The following is a 14,103-nucleotide window of genomic DNA, read 5'->3' as shown; positions in this document are numbered from 1 at the left end:
CCTGTTTGCCACGAGGTTCAACAAACAACTACAGACGTTTGCTGAGCTCCAGATCCTCAAGCCTGGGCAACAGATGCACTGAGCATATCTTGGGAAGGACTAAATGCTTACGCGTTTCCACCCCCGATATTACTTCCAGAAGTGCTGTTGAAGATCAAACAGACACAGGCGCTACAACTGACTTTGGTCGCGCCATACTGGCCAGCGAGAGTATGGTTCCTAGACCTAATAGAAGATATCGGAAGTCCAGCAATCAAGTTACAGATTGGCCGAACCTACTCATACATCCGCACACCAAGCAAGTCCACGGGAACCCGACAGTGTTCCAGCTACACGTGTGGACCGTATCAAAACATGTTTGAAGAAAAGAGGATACTCCGCCAGGGCAGCCAAGGCAGTAATGCTAGCGTTACGCAGATCTACTTGTAACCTGTATGATGACAAGTGGCTGAAGTTTGAGACTTATGCAAGGCGGAAAGGCTTCACTGCGGAAGTGGCGGAATATCTGTGTCATCTTAGACAGACCAGACATCTGAAATGTTCGATATTATCTACATACCTCTCCGCCATCAGTACAGTGATTACCATGAAAACAGGCATCAATTTGTCGAAAGTACCAGAATTACTTGCTCTGCTGAGATCTTTTAAACTGGAGGACCAGCAAAAGAAGTTCAGAGCTCCGGGCCTGGGATCTGAATGTAATTCTACGTCATCTTACGAGTGATGCCTACGAACCTCTAGACCAGACTATCCTCGAGCTGCTGACACAGAAGACTCTGTTCCTGCTTGCGTTAGCCACGGCAGCTCGAATATCAGAGATACATGCGCTGGATTTGACAGGGGGCAAAATGCTGCAGTTCATCTAGGACTTAGATGGGACTTCATTGCCAAGAACCAACTACCTGGTCAGCCAGATAGACAGTTCCACGTACCAGCGCTATCTACAATCCTCGGCCCAGAGGATATAGAAGACCTATCCTTGTGTCCGGTCAGAGCCCTGAAGATATATCTTCAAAAGACTGAGACAAGGAGACAAAAAAATTCAAATGCCTGTTCATCCCATTATCCACAGAGACATCAGCACAAGTCCCAAGAATGACGATATCATTCGGGATGAGAGCCGTCATATTGAGAGCCTATAAAGCAGCAGGACTAGAACCTCCTAGAGCTTCCAACCCACACGAAGTCAGAGCACTGGCGTCAACACTGGCTCTGCACGGAAATTGCTCTATACCAGCAATTATGGAGGGCTGCTTTTGGAAGTCGGACACAGTGTTTGCCAACCACTACCTCCGAGAGACATAGCCACTGAAGACGTCTCAGGCATTCACCAATTTGGGCCTCTCGTTGTAGCACAGCAACTAACGGTTCCTCAAAGGCGCTGAGTTGGAAAATCTCACCCTTTATCACGTTGACTTGTTGATAACTTTTACTAAGGAAAAAGTATTAGTTTGAAAGTCCATGCGCACAGTCTAGGACAGGCTAGCATGAGTGATTAAAGATCCTGTACGGGTAAAGATCTTACCTGTACGTGAAGGGGTCGCAACTCATTTATGATAAAGATCTTATCATAATCTATGGGTTGTTATGAGATATCTAGTAATAAGAAGATACTAGTTTATCTGTAACCACATGAATCAACAGGATTCAACTTGTCTGAGACTGAAGTAAGACAAGAAAGTAGTCCCCCCAAGTTATAACGGAAGTGGGAAGAATAGGATCACGGAAATGCCGTTTCGCAGTTTCACATGGGGGGGATACAGGACGTATCTAAGTACAGCTGATGAATCCACGAAGTGGCTTGACCCACCACCAATCTGTCGGATTCTATAAGCAAAAGATCATGAGTCAGGATAAGAAAAAATATGTAATTTTTCAAGTAAAATTGATATTTTTATACTTATCCTGACTCATGACGAGAAGCCCTCCCAGCCTCCCCACTGGAGACACTTTGGATTTCACAGCAGATCCAAGTGCATGGGCAGAAAATCAGGAGAGAGTGACAAGTAAGGCTGGTCACATGACTGTTTGTGCGGGAAAAGCGCCAAAGGGAGGTAACTAGTGGGTGAGTGTATTTTTACGTCCGCTTCGGGAACTTCAAGGTATTCAAGTGTTCCACTACCATTCAAAAAGGAAAGGGAGATAAGCAAAACATCATGAGTCAGGATAAGTATAAAAATATCAATTTTACTTGAAAAATTACATATTTTCTCTTTTTTAATTGATTACAATCCTTATCAAACCAAGGTGGTTGCTGTGAATGAGATTCTGGTGACTGTATCATGGGCTCCTGCTTTAACTGCACAGTGAATTAACCAATGATAGAAAACCATCTCTACTAGCTATCGCTAAATATTTGATAAAGGTAATTATATCTACTGGCCACATAAAGAAACTGTGCACACAGAAAATATAAATATAGGCACACAGCTTCTTTATACATAAATACATTTGTGAACATAGCACGTCTTGGAGACAATCAAACGCTCATGCACGTGACGGCCGACGTGACGTCACTGACGGTGGCCTATGGCCTTGCAATGTGTTACTGCACATGCAGCACGTGCAGCTGCACACAACATGTGAAACTTTGAAATTGCTGTCATTGTCGAAAGCTTGATCTTTGGTCATTCAAACGTTCACAAATTCACATGAGAAGTCACATGCACATCATGCCAAGATTAACATCTGCTCAACGTCATGAAGCCATTGGAATGATTCGAGCAGGAATGAGCCAACAACAGGTGGCAGCACCTTTCCAATGCCTTCAATGCTCATTTGGTAGCCTCTATGTGTCTTCGATGCACTGCAGTGCTTCACGCACACAGTGGTCATACCCGTTTTTGACTTTGTGACTTCGTCATGTGACCCCCTACTCGATTTTGAACTTCTGACGTCATCGTTACGGATATTGTTCATGTTCTTTTGACATTTTCTTGTGGTCCGATACTTCAGCTTATAAAGTGTCTACATCATTTCGTCTTTGCTGTGTTGTATTCCAAATCTGAAGGCATTTTCTGTGTGCACAGTTTCTTTATGTGGCTAGTATAGATTAATTGCATACACAACCTCAGAAATTTTACCGGGGGCAGGCGAAGCGGAAAAATCCCAGCGGAGCAAATACCACATTACCGCTCTCTGCTGTCTCGCTATAGCCCTGTCTGGCCGTGGTTATTTAACTAATGAGAATACCTCATGAAATAACAACTTATTTACATTGTGAAGGATCATCGTGAATTTGTTCCTTTGAAGTAAAGTCTTGCTTCTTTCTCATTGTATTCTGTGGGCCTAATCTGCTTTTGTGAGAAACAATTATTGTTTCAGTGTAATTCTGTGAAATAAGACTGATACAGTGTTTGGATGATATAGTTGGCAGTGATAATTATTTTATGACCCAGTTAATCTCCTCAAGTATTCCATTCTTTAAAGGTCACATGCAACCAAAAAATCAAACATAATTAAAACACAATTATCACTTCTTCATGACATATAATATGCATTGCTGATTATGAAAAAACAAATAAACAAAATTATAAGCGTATAATCGCAAATCAAAAGTGCAATATTTTGTACTTTGGTTTACCTCCCTCGAAACGAAGCAGCCGGATACCGAACCCAGTCAGAGCGGGTGGGTGTGCACTCAAGTGTAACGGCTGGTTCATTAGCAGATGCCGCCTTCACGGCTCATTGTGTGTGTATATATAGAGATGTTGGGTTTTGTAAATACATGCTCATTGTTTGTGTATAACATTTTGCAATCAACAGACATCATAACATGTCATGTGTTCAAGTATCACACCTGCCTGTCTGTGTAATTACATAATGTGACAGAGACCGAACTCGGGCCATAAATCAATGCATTTTGTTTATGGTGTATAGCCTGATTGGTGTTAAGTTCAAATTGCATGTGGTCAGTGATCGCAGTTATGTATTGAATATTGTCATTAGCAGACAGGCAGGCAGACACAAAGGTGTCAATAAAACAAGACATTGAGTTTTGTCTGTGACAGCGACATATCTATATCACAGTTAGAAATTGTGTCAACGCTAAATAATGACATTGCTTTTAAGTATCGAACTGAGAAAGTGACTCGGTAAGAAGAACGTGTGGTGAAATAGACAAATGAAATTACATAAACAGTTTATTTACTGTCATAACATATAAAAAAGCTCGCGCCTGTGAGATATCAACAAAACATTATGAAAATAGCTCACACCAAAGCCTTCACCGAGTATTCACCAGACAGCCCGCTTCCAAGATGCGCGAACCTATTTCACTGCGCACGTGCTATGAGCACAGCCCAGCTGTTGAAACCCGTATTCCCCAGAAAAGTCTGGGGAAAATTAGTGAAACGTTTGAACTCTGATTTCGCGCGGTTTTTTTCATCGCGTTATTTTTCAACTTTATAAGTTGAATTTGCATTTTTGACGCTTTGTTTCGGTAAGTCCTTACCGAAAGGTATCAGAATCTGCAAAGATGTGTTTTACGTTGCATGTGACCTTTAACATAACATGAATGCCAACATGAATGCCAGTTATGAATCAGAATTTCACTTCTTAGCTCACATGTTCTATTTCGTCTTGTTCTCTTGTGAAAGCTTTGATCTTGTCCCAGCCATCAGTCCTTCAATATTAGGGAAGCAGTGACACTATCATCAATGGTCACAAGCAGGAATATTAATTGTGATTTTCAAAATGCATTGGTGTAAATATACAAACTGCAGATGTCTTTGTAGACATGTTGTGATGTACTGGTACTGTATCCCGCCTGACTGACTGTTGCAGGGGAGATCAACAAGTGAGTTCCAGCAGGCAATGATCATACACAATGCTGGATCTGTTGGAAGTGAGTTCTGTCGGAATTTGACAGACGTGAACCAAGTATCTCACTACCTCAATGTGAATGTGGCCGGACTTGTTGCACTGAATGCTCAGTTTATGCAAGTGTTTAAAGATGTACCTTCTAAAGTGGTTGTCAACATGTCATCACTCTCTGCAGTGCAACCCATGGCCAGCTGGGGACTTTATTGTTCAGGTGAGTATAGTGGACGACCTATACACTCATGGAAAATAACTGAATATTGATTATGAATATGTAATGAAATATTGGTGGGTCAATGATATTATAGAGACTCTCACATACAGAGGGCCCTGTTCATTGACCCTGAGCAGAACAAATGTCAATGTCTTTCAGATTATGAGCTGATTATTGTAGCTGAATCTCAAATGTTATTTAGTGTATGATGCAGACACTGATATAGATAATATATTAACTGTGATTTATAGTACAGTGAGGTATGATAGGTTCATTAATGTGTAAAAGTATTCACAATAGATAATTGATATGCACATATGTACAAATTTATTATGTACTTATTGATGACTAAAATAAGTGGATGGATTAAGTTTTGTGAATTAATCAACTGTCTATGTTACCATTATCATGGAAAAATGTATGTAGTTAAGATCATTTACAAGGTTATATGCTATGAAATATTCTTGAATCAAAACTGTGAAAAAAGTCATTTCCGAACATGCCACTATTGAAATTGGGAATTTGGTGCAGAAGTTAGTAAGTGTGCCAAGTGCAAGAAAATGCACAAAAGGATTCTTCTTTTTAGTGGACATCAAGGCCATACCATCTTCTTTACTTACTTATCTTAAGAAATGTGAATAGGCTGAACACCAACAAGTAGACATCCTTTATATGTATGATCTTCCTGTGCCATGGAGGTATTTGAATTCACGCACATTACCACTGACCAGTTGCATGGCAGGGCTTGGGGTCCTGTTGACACCATCATGTTGATATGTTTCAGGCAAGGGTTGGGGTCCTGTTGACACCATCATATTGATATGTTTCAGGCAAGGCTTGGGGTCCTGTTTTTTACACCATCATGTTGATATGTTTCAGGCAGGGCTTGGGGTCCTGTTGACACCATCATGTTGATATGTTTCAGGCAAGGCTTGGGATCCTGTTGACACCATTGTGTTGACATGTTTCAGGCAAGGCTTGGGATCCTGTTGACACCATCGTGTTGACATGTTTCAGGCAAGGCTTGGGGTCCTGTTGACACCATCATGTTGATATGTTTCAGGCAAGGCTTGGGATCCTGTTGACACCATCGTGTTGACATGTTTCAGGCAGGGCTTGGGGTCCTGTTGACGCCATCATGTTGACATGTTTCAGGCAAGGCTTGGGGTCCTGTTGACACCATCGTGTTGACATGTTTCAGGCAAGGCTTGGGGTCCTGTTGACACCATCATGTTGATATGTTTCAGGCAGGGCTTGGGGTCCTGTTGACACCATCGTGTTAACATGTTTCAGGCAAGGCTTGGGGTCCTGTTGACACCATCATGTTGATATGTTTCAGGCAAGGCTTGGGGTCCTGTTGACATCATCATTTTGATATGTTTCAGGCAAGGGTTGGGATCCTGTTGACACCATCATTTTGATATGTTTCAGGCAAGGGTTGGGATCCTGTTGACATCATCATGTTGATATGTTTCAGGCAAGGCTTGGGGTTCTGTTGACACCATCGTGTTGATATGTTTCAGGCAAGGCTTGGGGTCCTGTTGACACCATCATGTTGATATGTTTCAGGCAAGGCTTGGGATCCTGTTGACACCATCGTGTTGACATGTTTCAGGCAGGGCTTGGGGTCCTGTTGACGCCATCATGTTGACATGTTTCAGGCAAGGCTTGGGGTCCTGTTGACACCATCGTGTTGACATGTTTCAGGCAAGGCTTGGGGTCCTGTTGACACCATCATGTTGATATGTTTCAGGCAGGGCTTGGGGTCCTGTTGACACCATCGTGTTAACATGTTTCAGGCAAGGCTTGGGGTCCTGTTGACACCATCGTGTTGACATGTTTCAGGCAGGGCTTGGGGTCCTGTTGACACCATCGTTTTGATATGTTTCAGGCAAGGCTTTCCGTGACATGTTCATGAGGACACTTGCACTGGAGCAGCCTGACATCAGGGTGCTGAACTATGCCCCTGGTCCTGTTGACACCAATATGTTTCATAAAGAGGGTATCCAGGAGACAAAAGCTGAAGACCATCTGGAAGCTTTAAGAGGTATATAGTCAATAATGGACGAGGATTTCACTATTCTGCCTCATCAACTCATGCTAGTTCATATACAAAGTTTGGCCAAGAAGACTCCAAATGTATTGGTAGAAGCTGTAACAAACATACTGTAACAATTTCAGTTGTCTAGAAACTTCTGTGATTTCTTTTTCTTCTACTTCATGAATGTATTATCCTTGCCATGTAACACCATCAAGTGTGCCTCTGTAGTATTGTGAATAGTGTGTCCCACATGATAGATGAAGATCAGTGGTTGGTTGCTTCACGATGAAAGAGATTATCAGAATGTACATGTTTTAACCCTCCAGTGGTGGTCAGTATGAAGGGGTTAAAGTAGGATCATTGGACAAGGGGGCAATATACTCTGTCTCCTGGGGATATCTATGTTAAACTGCAGCGAAGTATCACTAGTGTAATACCGCTAGACGTATGACGTCACAATGTTAATACCTCGGTCACAATGGTATTATACCTTGCTTGACTCGTGCAAAGCTGAGAGTCATCACACTGTAGGCAGTTTCTATCAATTTATGTTGGAGAGTAATCAACAGAATACTGAACTCTCTTCGTGAACTACTATTTTAATTAAACTTGTGAAAGATTTAGTATCAAACTTACTTTCGCTCGTTTGATACCAAATCATTAACTCATTCATTACAAAGGTCATTCAGTATCTTCTATATATTTAGATTTGAGAAGGCTAAACAGTCAAAATAGATGGAAAATATAAATCGACTGTCCAAACATACTAGATCTCATCCTTACTATCTGGGCAACAACTCAAATGGAATTTATACCAATAGGATGCCAAGTTATTTTTCTAAAGCACATTTTCAGAAAGTTGAAAAAGTGAAAGTTTTATATTGGGTCTATATATGCAGAGATATAGCTTATGGAATTGTGTACCTTATGGAGTAGTGAGTGAGTTGGGTTTTACTCCGCTTTTAGCAATATTTCAGCAATGTCACGGCGGGGAACACCAGAAATGGGCTTTACACATTGTACCCATGTGGGGAATCGAACCCGGGTCTTCGGCGTGACGAGCGAACGCCTTAACCACTAGGCTACCCCACCCGCCCCTCTTATGGAGTAGAACAGTAACTGTTAAACCAATCAGAAAAAGAGACATTGTAAAGTGTTATTCAAGATTTTGTTTTGCTTAATGCAAATTTGCATAGAAAAATACTTTGCTGCAAAATGTGCTATTTAACAGCTCTACAGAGACTCTGAGCAAACAAAATTACTGCCTGAATATCAGCTCAAGTGGCAATGCTACAGGAGTAGAGAGGTTTGTAAATGTCCTGAACTGTCTGCACACTGCTGTGCCATGAAGATCTGGGTTAGAATTGATCTTGGGATACTAGACCGCCTCAGTGGTGTAGTGGTTAGGGCGTCCGCCCGGAGAGAGGAAGGTCGCGGGTTCGATCCCCAACCGTGTCATACCAAAAGACGTTAAAATATTGGTCCCCGCCTGGCACTCGGCATTAATGGGTACAACAAGGACTGGTCTGCTCGGGAGTCAGTATAATGTGTCTGAGTGGGGTATTCATGCTTCACTGCGGCATGGTATTTCAGTGGGCTAGTGCTATAAACCCGCTTAAGTCTGGGCTAGTACAAGCAGCCGCACATACACATACACACGCATGCACGTCATCATATGAGCGAAATATTCTCAAGCACGACTTTAAACCCAATTTCACCTCACCTTGGGATACTATGACATGCATCAACCCAGTCATTGAGCCTCACTGATCCCCGTCGTCGTCTCGTACGACAAGCATGGGTTGCTGAAGACGAATTCTAACCCGGATCTTGGCATCAATTTGGTGTCTGTTCTAAAACATGCTGAACAATGTTCGGGTTATTGGCATCATTTGCTTACTGGTGATTTGATAAATCACTTGGCTTCCAGATCAGTTTAGGCATTGTGTAAGCCTTAGCTGTGGTTAAATGAAAGTGGTATTATAAGGACCTGATAGCAAATAACAAAAAAATGATGGTTTGATTTTTTTTCAGATACAAACATTGTAACGTTAAACATTATTTAGGGACAGCTATTGCAATGAGAACAGTTATGCTGAAAAAAATATATGTTTTCTCAATGAAGGACTGAAGCCAGTGCCTTGTGGACAGAGTGCTTGCAGCCAACCAAAGATATCAAGAGTTTTGTGCTGTCTTTACTTTTTAATGTTTCTACTCTGTTCTGTGTACTATTTGTTTGGTATCCTCCTGGTTTGAAAATATTGGGGAATATAGAACTCAGCCTGCCAGTCTATCTTCTTTCAGTTTCTGGGGCAGAACTCTTAAACCATTGATTATATCTTGTTGAAACATGCTATCCTGATAAGTGGTGAATATTTTTTTATGTTTTTTCCATGTGGTTTAAAAAATGGAGGAAACATTAAATAGCAATCAGCAGTCTGCTGTCCACTGGTCTGTCTGCCATCCATTTTCTTTTTCCAGAGAAGAACTCCTCAACCTCTGAATATTTCTTGCGTAAATGGATAGTTAAATTTGACTTGACTAGATGATCCCTTTCCCGTTTTCCAGCCTAAGCCTGCATGATTTACCTGGCAGTCGCCTAGACGCTACTTTTCGGTGACTACAATATGTATTACCGAGACCATGTAGGCATGTAAGTCTGAATATGTTCCCAGTATCCCTTGATTACCAGATCAAAGGGTGGCACCCCATTAGTCATACGACCCATTTGTTATACGCCTTAAATAAACACGTCATGGTTCATTGCTTTTTCTTATGAACTCTTAGTACCTCTGCAGGTAATGGAAAGACTCATATGAAACGACCACAAAAAGAACATTTACCAAGCAGATTTTATTTATATTTATAACAAGTATAAATATATAAACCATTTCTTCATTACTTCTGATATTACATAAGGGAAAATCTGGACTTTTCTCTTATTTTACACCATAGTCAGTCAGCTTCACTACCTAGATCTCTGTTAGATACAGATATCCTGAACGTGTCCACTAGTTCGTCCTGGTACAGGGTCGGTATTGGAGTACTCTCCTCTCTAGCTCGCTTCCTGATGTTACTGATGAACTTCACTGCGTCTTGATCCTGAGGGCCGTGGCTGTGTGCAGTGCTGCTGTGGACGTAGTTGCAGGTGGTTGTCACTCTGCCTCCACAGCCCTTCGAATTCATGATGCACAGCCAGACAGATAGATTGTTTATTAAAGTCGCACCTCAACATAAAATAGATACAGTACAAAAAAGCAATAAAAGTTGAGCCACTCCAACAAGCAGTTATGAGAGACTAAGTTCTGTTAAATGTACACAAAGATAAAATATTATTGTATAAAACGATACATGTTATGATAAATAAATATAATCAATTAAAATATAAAGTTGAATTAGGTATTTCATGAACAGACATTAGTATCATAAGCTAAGAAATAATTAAATGGCATGTTTTGGCAGCAATAAAACATACATTAGGGCTGGATAAGATATGATATAACTTTTGATTGTCATTAGAACCATTAAAGTTATCACATTCATCATTACATTTGTTAATTAAAATAGACCATTCATTCATATACGCCGCCATATAGCTGGAATATTGCTGAGTGCGGCGTAAAACTAAACTCATTCACTCACTCACTCACTCACTCACTCATTCATATACAATGGACATTTCAGTAAAACATGGCACTCATCTTCCACCTCATCCTTACAATATATACAAACTCTCTCATTGTGCCATTAGTGCCACAACACATCTAAAATTAGCTACAGCTCTTCAGTGTTACCTGGGGTGGTAAATTTTACATAGTGTGCAACATTAAAATTACAATACAATCTTAACTTATTCCTCCTATACCCGTAGGACTAAAAGGCTGTGATATTTCCAGTTCCAGCCAGTGAATACAGTGTTCCTTTGCTGAGTTTTTGTTTGGAAGATGACCTTGAAACAAAACCTATTGTTTGCCTTGCCTTGATGTCACATACTCTTCAACATGAGTAAACTCAAAGTTTAAATAAATAAAGTATTTAATTAAATCTGCATAAATGTTCGTATAGGAAATAGAACTATATTCCTACCCCATTTTTCTAAGCTCATTTTGAAAACAATCGGTATGCAGAGTAGACGAATTGACTTATGTTTGACTGTCAGCTGGATCTCCCACAAGAAAAGTGGACGAGTCTATTGTATCGTAGGAAGCTGGACCCTTGCTGTACATGTTTTAATTGATCCAGTCCATTTCGTATGACTAGTGGTCATATGAGAAATGGCGTATGACTTATGGGCTACAACCAATCAAAGTAGACTGTAATATGGTCAGTTTCTCATGTCGATTTGACTTGTTGATCATGCTATATTAGACTTGTTGATCATGCTATATTTGAAAGACTGGTTTGCACAGATGTTATAGTATGACCAGAAATTATTGAGAATTTTAGGAATATGTTTAATTGGATTTCTAGTATAAACAACCTTGACCAGCTATCAAGTGCTTGGTTTCATTCAAGAGAGACAACTCTGTTAATCCTTTTTCATTAGTTTGTGAAGAGTTATCCCCCTTTGTTTACTTGCTAGCAGACGACATGTTTAGTGATCCTCAGTATGGATGATTTAGAGAAGAGGAAGTTGATTTTAGAGTATTATAACAAGGACATCAGATCAGCTAAAGTGATTTCAAGTAGAACAGGCATCCCTTTGTCCACTGTTTATGGTGTTTTGAAAAATATTGGATATGCGCCAGTAGAGGCCCTTCACATTATGTTAGTTGCCAGCAGTTGTTGGGAAAACCCTTTTGAGTGACAACCTCGTGTTTCCGGTTGTTCCCCCCCGGCAATTGTTGTTTTGACTATCACAGAGTAAAGTGTGTTTACCTACGCTAGTTTTCGGTAGTTGTCACTCACAGGCGTGGTGGCAGCGGTTTCAAGAGCCCTAACGAAGCTTCCTACCAACTAAATGACCATTTGTCAGTTACTTTCACACATAGGTGAGCGATCGATCAATTTTTACCGTAAATTGGAACGAACAAGCATGCCGAACACACACCGAGCACCGAAGCAGTGGTGCTTAACCAAAACTGAAACTGTGAATTCTTTTGAGAATTGGCGTCAGAACTTGCTTTATACCTTGTCACTGGATACCAACTTTGCCACGTTTCTTGCTAATGACGCACAGTGGGAGAGGAAAACCAGGGCCAATCCACTACGGGGATTCGTCAATGATGGGGAAGATGTACCGGATGCTAAACGTCGCACTGCCCAGGAAAAAGTAAAACAGTTAGAGCTTATGCTTGGACAAGTTGCTAATTATTGCCCTGTAATCTCACGTAGTTCCATCATCAAAAATTCAACATCTATTTGTACTATTTGGCAGATGATTCATCTTCATTATGGATTTCAGTCATCTGGCGCACATTTCCTCGATTTTTGTGACATAAAACGTGAACCTGATGAAAGGCCAGAAGACTTGTTTCAGCGACTTTCAGCTTTAGTAGAAGACAATCTACTAACCCAAGGTGGCAGCATTACCCATCATGATGTTGCTGTGCAGGAAGACGAGGACCTTTCACCTACCTTGGAGAATTTTGTGGTCCTGATGTGGCTACAACTTGTTCATAAGGATCTGCCTCGCATTGTGAAGCAGCGATATGGTACCGAACTCAGATCAAAGACACTAGCTTCTATCAAAACTGAAATTTCCCAAGCTCTGCCCTCTTTGATTGATGACATACAGGCCGCAGATGATGTCAGAGTAATGAGATCAGCGACGTCCTTGCCTACTCGTCGACAGCCACCATTGACACCTCAGCGTCCCTTGAGAAAGGTATGCCCACTTTGTAAACAAGCTGGACGTTCGTTTACCAATCACTTCCTCAGTCAGTGCTCATATTTACCAGAGGCTGATCGCAAATACCTAGCGAAGGCACGCCAAATCGCATTCATACTGGAGGAAGAGGAGAATGGTCTCTACACAGCTAGAACACTTGGGACGTCACTGAGGGTGAAACACCAACCGTGGAGTCTCCTGCATCATCGCCCAATATGTCAGCCTCAGCCTTGAGAGTTCAAGTCAGTCAATCACCACACATGACAGCCTTTCTTGGACACAAGGTTGCACACCTCACTCTTGACAGCGGAGCTACTGGAAATATGATTCGCCAAACAGCTGCTCACAGTCTTGGGCTCAAAATTGAGAAAAGTAATCAGTCTGCACAACAAGCCGATGGTCTCTCGCCCCTCAATGTCTCCGGAGAAACAAGATTTTCCCTTACCAGAGACGGGAAGGAATTTCTTTTTGAAGGTCTGGTGGTGAAAAACCTGGATGTCGAGATCCTTGTAGGGATACCATTCATGGAGATCAATGACATTACAGTCCGACCAGCTAAACATTCGATCATCCTAGCAGATGGTTCGACATTCCAGTACGGTACAAGTGGCGCTTCCTTGAAAACCCTCCATAGTGTTCGACGAGCCCATGTGTTACGAGCTCCAGGAAAGACCCATACAATTTGGCCAGGAGAATACCTTGAGGTAGATCTCCCAGAATCCCTCATAGAATCTGATTGTGATCTGGCAGTTGAACCTCGCAATGACTTGATGCCAGAATGGCCCATCCCAGATGTTGTATCTAGCGTTGCTGGAAAAATCCGTCTTCCAAACCTAACTGACCAACCAGTTACCCTACACAGTCATCAACACTTTTGTCAGGCCCATGTGATCATGGTAATGGATGACTCTTCACCGGCTAGTGGCGGTACCCAAGCACCTTACAACGTCGCCTCTTCCTCAGTAACAAATGTGAGTCCATCACGCTGGCATTCTGAACCTGTGCAACTTGACCCAGACTGTGTGCTATTGACTGATGATAAAGTCAAATTTGAACATCTCCATCACCAATACGACGATGTATTCAACTCCACTATCGACGGCTATAATGGTGCATCAGGACAATTCCAGGCGACCGTGAATATGGGGCCTGTCCAACCTCCACAACGGAAGGGACGTGTTCCACAATATTCCAGGA

At 41.7% G+C, this 14,103-nt stretch overlaps 1 protein-coding gene across 2 annotated transcripts in view; it reads left to right on the top strand.

The window, feature by feature from the left end:
• LOC124292287 (sepiapterin reductase-like) overlaps positions 1-14,103 on the top strand; it is a 29,589-nt gene that overhangs the window by 8,682 nt on the left and 6,804 nt on the right. For both annotated transcript variants that reach the window (XM_046729352.1, XM_046729353.1), the window contains exons 2-3: positions 4,786-5,035; positions 6,927-7,082. In XM_046729352.1, the coding sequence (XP_046585308.1) occupies positions 4,786-5,035; positions 6,927-7,082 (406 nt within the window). The remainder of the gene's footprint in view (positions 1-4,785; positions 5,036-6,926; positions 7,083-14,103) is intronic.

This window comes from Haliotis rubra, unplaced genomic scaffold (assembly GCF_003918875.1).
Source record: "Haliotis rubra isolate DU_JTF1 unplaced genomic scaffold, ASM391887v1 Scf511, whole genome shotgun sequence".
Taxonomy (NCBI): domain Eukaryota; kingdom Metazoa; phylum Mollusca; class Gastropoda; order Lepetellida; family Haliotidae; genus Haliotis; species Haliotis rubra.
This window is presented reverse-complemented; position numbering and strand designations above follow the sequence as displayed.